Source organism: Pinus tabuliformis, chromosome 1_2 (genome assembly GCF_031772625.1).
Source record: "Pinus tabuliformis cultivar Carrire ecotype Pingquan chromosome 1_2, CPIR1, whole genome shotgun sequence".
Lineage (NCBI taxonomy): Eukaryota > Viridiplantae > Streptophyta > Pinopsida > Pinales > Pinaceae > Pinus > Pinus tabuliformis.
This window is the reverse complement of record NC_142298.1, coordinates 87,281,466-87,286,481: the sequence shown is the minus strand read 5'-3', so window position 1 is coordinate 87,286,481 and position 5,016 is coordinate 87,281,466. Positions and strand designations below refer to the sequence as shown.

At 39.3% G+C, this 5,016-nt stretch overlaps 1 protein-coding gene across 1 annotated transcript; it reads right to left on the bottom strand.

Moving 5' to 3' along the window:
* Nucleotides 1-352: 352 nt before the first annotated feature.
* LOC149204563 (alpha,alpha-trehalose-phosphate synthase [UDP-forming] 6-like) lies at nucleotides 353-916 on the bottom strand. The gene is made up of 2 exons (XM_089397157.1): nucleotides 815-916; nucleotides 353-673 (listed from the first exon to the last, which is right to left on the bottom strand). Exons 1-2 carry the CDS (start codon nucleotides 914-916, stop codon nucleotides 353-355), a joined length of 423 nt encoding a protein of 140 aa, XP_089253283.1.
* Between the last annotated feature and the right edge of the window lie 4,100 nt (nucleotides 917-5,016).

Below are 5,016 nucleotides of genomic sequence, written 5' to 3'. Positions count from 1 at the left end.
AAAGGTTTCCATCTTTAACATTACAAATATATAAGAACAAAGATTAGATAGGTCCATTTAGTTTGGAAGTTGTAGAGCTAAGTTGAAAGGAAAAATGAAAGAAAATAGACTTTGTACATACATAATCAACCCCATCCAAAACCGAGCTACAAGTCCTGCTCCAAGTGAAGCTAATCTCATAACTCTACTCAAAGTTGCATCAAGAATACACAAAGGCATATTAACATGTACAAGATTATGATCAATGACATGGCATTAAGAAAAATACACAATCAAAAAAGCAAATTTTTATTCAGATATTTATATTTGATTTATTCATCAAACTACAAAAAAGATTACATGAAATTTGGACTCAGCCTTCTGAAACAGAAGCAATAGCCCTTGATGAACTCCCAAACAATGATTTGCTTGTTGATGTTGGTACATGTAACATGTTAACTACTTTAACAGTACCATCTAGGTAATATTTAGACTTGCTCAGCTTCTGACCAACATTGTCTGCAAAGAGCTCCCTTTTTGTAGTTTCAAGTGAGGTTGCCATTGCACTGTCAATAATCTCAAACATGTATTCATCTGAATGATCATCTCCTATACACAAGACAAAATCTGGAGGATTCCCTTGGCTAGCCATCATTATTAAAAGATGTTCGACTATAATACCCTCGCTCACTCCCTGCACGTTTTGAATTCAAACAATTTAATAAACTGCCTATGTTGAAGATCTTCATGCAAGATGAAAATAACATAAAGGAAATTCATATCCTTGAGAAAAATAACCCTAGAATGATTAATTGATAACATTAATGTGAAATACTTGAGGCTTGACTTCCATAATTTGCTTTATGTGTACAACTTCATAATGGGGTCCAAAACTTTTTTTAAACCAAAATCCATCGTTGGCACAGAAGTTTTCCATTCTTCATCCTTCTGCCACCTGCCCTGGCAATGTAAATGAAAAAGGTTAAAATGTAATATGAACCTAGTAAATTAGCTATATTCCAGTTGCTTGGAGCAAACATTTGAAATGTGGGAAAAGGCTTGCATGCTTTTCTAATGTAATCATATAAAGTTAGAGTTATGTTGTAGCTGCTACAACCACCCTCAAAAAAATTTCCCATGCTTTGATTTTGGAGCCTCCCCTCTGTCCACGGGAGCTTATATTTTATTGTCATCAAGTATTAATGCTATGATCAAGACTTATATTTTCATGCTTTGCTTGTGATGTGTTGTTTTGATCTCGGTTTGATACCTTTCAGACACAAGTTATCTCTTGACTTGACTTTGCAGTATTGTCGGTTTTCCCTCCAGAAATTGCACAATCTTGGAAGGTAGGTCAGCCTTAAGGATCTGAATTGCACAATCTAGATAGGCAGGGTAGCCTTGAGCTCATAATCTGCACAATTCTAGGAGACAACCCAACCATAAACTTAGAAATTGTGCAAATCTTACATTGAGCTCAGAAACTACGCAATTCATTGAGTCAAGGAGTTGCCCAGTGGTTGGGAATTGCACAATCCTTCTTGGCAATGTGAATGGCTAGTTTCCCGAAAATAAAAAAGCAAAAATCAATCCCTATAAAATAGGGAGTGGATAATTAGTTTCCCGAAGGATGACACAAGTTGTTATTTTTTACTTTCCGCCAAGTGTCACTTTTTCCTTGATTTTATGCATGCGCATCATAAACCCTAACCAACCTAGATCTATATAGTAGATGTCCCTAGAGCTCATTTTCACATTTTATCTTGGAGCTCTAGCCTTCCCAAGGAGATCAAGGAGCCTTTGGTGGAGTTTGTACCACTTTTCCGAGTGAGTTTTGCTTTCGTCATCTTTTGTCACTTTTTCTGTCACTTTCTGTCTTATGTGAGTGTTGTTTTTCTTGTTTCATTTCATGGTTGTTGGCATTTTAAATTATATTATCTTGTATAAGTGTTGTTTCAGTCCGTCATTCACCTTTTACAAGTGTCGCAATAGTTTTCTTGTTTTTCCCCATTAGTGGTCATTATTTCAGCAACTCCCTATGAATGTTTGTTTTTCCTTTGCATGTTGATCTTCTGCACTTGATCTTCACTGATCTATCTTTCCTTAGTTATATTTATACTCTAACTTGCACTATCACTTAGATCTGCCACTTTCCCATCCTCTTTCTGGGCAGATCTTCCCTTCACTTGGCTAGTAGTTGCCTTACTCAACTGGGCATTGCACAAGTCCAAGGCTCAAGCTTCATGCTTGGACTCTGAGACTTCATAATGCAAAGTACCTGGCAAGCCCAACTATGCATTGTGCAGTTCCAGGGCTCAAGCCTCACCCTTGGCCACTGAGACTGCGCAATGCGTAGTCTCTCTCTCACTCTGCCCAAGTTGAGACTGTGCATTGCCAGTCTCAAGCCTCAAGTTGCTCCCCTGGTTGCTGAGACTGCGCAAAGCACAATCTAGGAAGCCAACCTCTTCCCTTAGCTCAAGATTTGCGTAGATTTTCCCTTCAGTCTTGTGGTTGTTACCCTGATATTGATTTGTGAGTCATTTTGTTGAAGTTAATTCATGTTTTCCATGAGTGTATTTTCCCCTACAGGTATTGTAGTTGTTGAGCACCTCTCTTCATCAGTTACTATCATCATGGCACCAAATATATTTGCTTCAAAGGACACCATAGAAATCAGCATCGGGGAGGCAGTTAAGAGTACTTCAATGAACTTGGTCAATTTTCGCAGATACCCAACTGTTTATAGAAAAAGAGTTAGACATCACATGACACAAAGTGAATGAGGCTTTCTTAGCAAGAAGCGTCAAAGCAGATCTGGAAGACCAACAAGTGTATACCAATGTCCAAAGGTCAGGGTTACATAAGGTTGCATGCATGTACATGTCTTTCCCATGTGCAGACGTTGTCAACTGGATAATTTCTCACATAGATTCCAACACTATGACTCTTAATAGTGTCAGTAGATAAAGGCTTGCCTTTTTCCGACACCAGATTACCATCTCATGTACCATTTGTTGGAGTCAGAATCGCTCATGGATTCTTACTTCTATGCAGTCACCAAATACTTGAGCACAAAGGAGGTTGTTAAATGTAACACCCTCCTCCCACATCTACCCAAGTAACCGACCAACTGGGGTAAACATGCGACTAGAGGCTACTATGATTAGATTCAACCTCCTATGTGACCTTAAGGAAATGGAATCGATGGAAACACAACATACAGAACTCCCACATTAACTACAAGACCCCTGAGAACCATGCCAACACTTCAGACAGCTTGCCCCTCGGTCGCACTGAAGTTTTTGATTACTTGACCTCTTGACACTCTCATGTTATGGGCATGCTAACATCTAGGGACCTTTGTACGCTCTCACAGACTGGAAAGCCAATGTCTAGGGACCATTTTGTCTAGTTTTGTACCAGTTTCCTTCGAATTTGAGCCACTTTTTTAGGCCCAGAGCCCAGGTCACTGCCAAAAATGGAATGACATATTCAAAGCATTAAAATAATAGGGAAACAATTATGCAAAAGCAATTAGTTGAACAAGCCCTTAACCCGACCCCTACTAGCCATGACAGGCATTTCGTTAAACATATCACAATAGATTTAAGCATAAGGATCTCATAGTTATCTGAGAATCGCTAAGAACCATTTTTCCCTCATGTCATTTGTTGCATTATCATCTATTAGGTCATAGATACATTTTCCATTCATTTACAAGTAAAAACATGAAGAGAGACATACATAGTTGTTGTCATAAAACATATACATAACCAACATACTAACAACATAAATACCATAAATACATCAACCATAGAATCCACATATAAACCAATACATTTACACATGAAAACCAAAGGGATGAATTTCTCATTAATGTATGTATAAACCAACTAGGGATGGGACTACCACATTCCACCTGGCCATAGATTCACTGAACTAAATTTCTCTTCAGCCAATCACCATGTGCCATATTCCAAGCATGAATGTGGGACTCATAACCAACTGAAAAGAACCAAAGAAGCATCGATTCTACCAGAGTTCTCCACCTACACGGTGAGGAATTTGAGTGCCTCCTAGTCTCCCGGGATTTACTGTACATCCCATCCCGGGACTACTAGGCCCAATGGACAGCAATCCACCTCTTGGCTTTAATATATATCCTGCCATTCACTGGCAAGGATTCCTAGGCCCACCGAGGCACACAATACTGCCTTTACCGCAACCCACAGTCTAACTCATAGGTTACTAGGCTAGTAGCTTTACCGTGATCCATAGTCTGGTTCAGGTACCACTAGGCCATGTTTTTGTCATTTCAGAGACCCACCTCACTCAGCTTTGAATCCATTAAGCAATTCAGCTCAACCGGAGTATGATAACCCATCTCATCAAGGCTATCAAGAAATGTCGAGGCTAGGCTAAGAAAACACTTTCACACCTGGAAAAAGCCATGCCATGATAGAAAACAACCACATGAAAATCAATACCTTCAAAGAATCATGTTGTAGTTGCTTGATCCTGCTTTTCCTTGCCTGATCTTTGCTTCCTCTTGCCTTCTTTGCCTTTCTTGGTCCAATGCCCAAGTGATCGAAGAAAACTCTAAGTGTCCAAGAGTGAGAGAGAGAAAGAGAGAGAGAATAATGAGAGAGCTTCAAAACTGAACTAACAAAAGATTACCAACTGATCCTCATAAGCCTTTTTATTAATGAGGCCTCTATTTTCTTTATTTTCCATTATTTTCCTTCAATTTCCTCCTCACATGCAACATGTGACCTTTCACCTCCCTTTTCTCCTAATTTCCATTATTTTCGTAAATAAATGTCCCAAAAATGCCATTTTGCCTTTCCAAATCCTTAGCCATTGCCTTTGCCAATTTCCTTAGCCATAATAAACCAAATGAACACCCCCTAGGATGCCATGCCCAACATTCAGCTTGGAGTAAGTGTCCCATCAACTGTGGTTATTATTTTTAACTTTCGTTACGTGGAATTTCCACCAGGGTTGTTATAGAATCCTCCCCCTTGGGGGACACCGTCC

What these genes read in the sequence shown, in the direction of transcription:
- LOC149204563 (XM_089397157.1), bottom strand. Translation starts at nt 916, where the DNA reads ATGGAAAACTTCTGTGCCAACGATGGATTTTGGTTTAAAAAAAGTTTT. An exon ending in TTATGGAAGTCAAGCCTCAA is followed by an intron (nt 674 to 814) that starts GTATTTCACATT and finishes CAAAACGTGCAG; the next exon opens with GGAGTGAGCGAGGGTATTAT.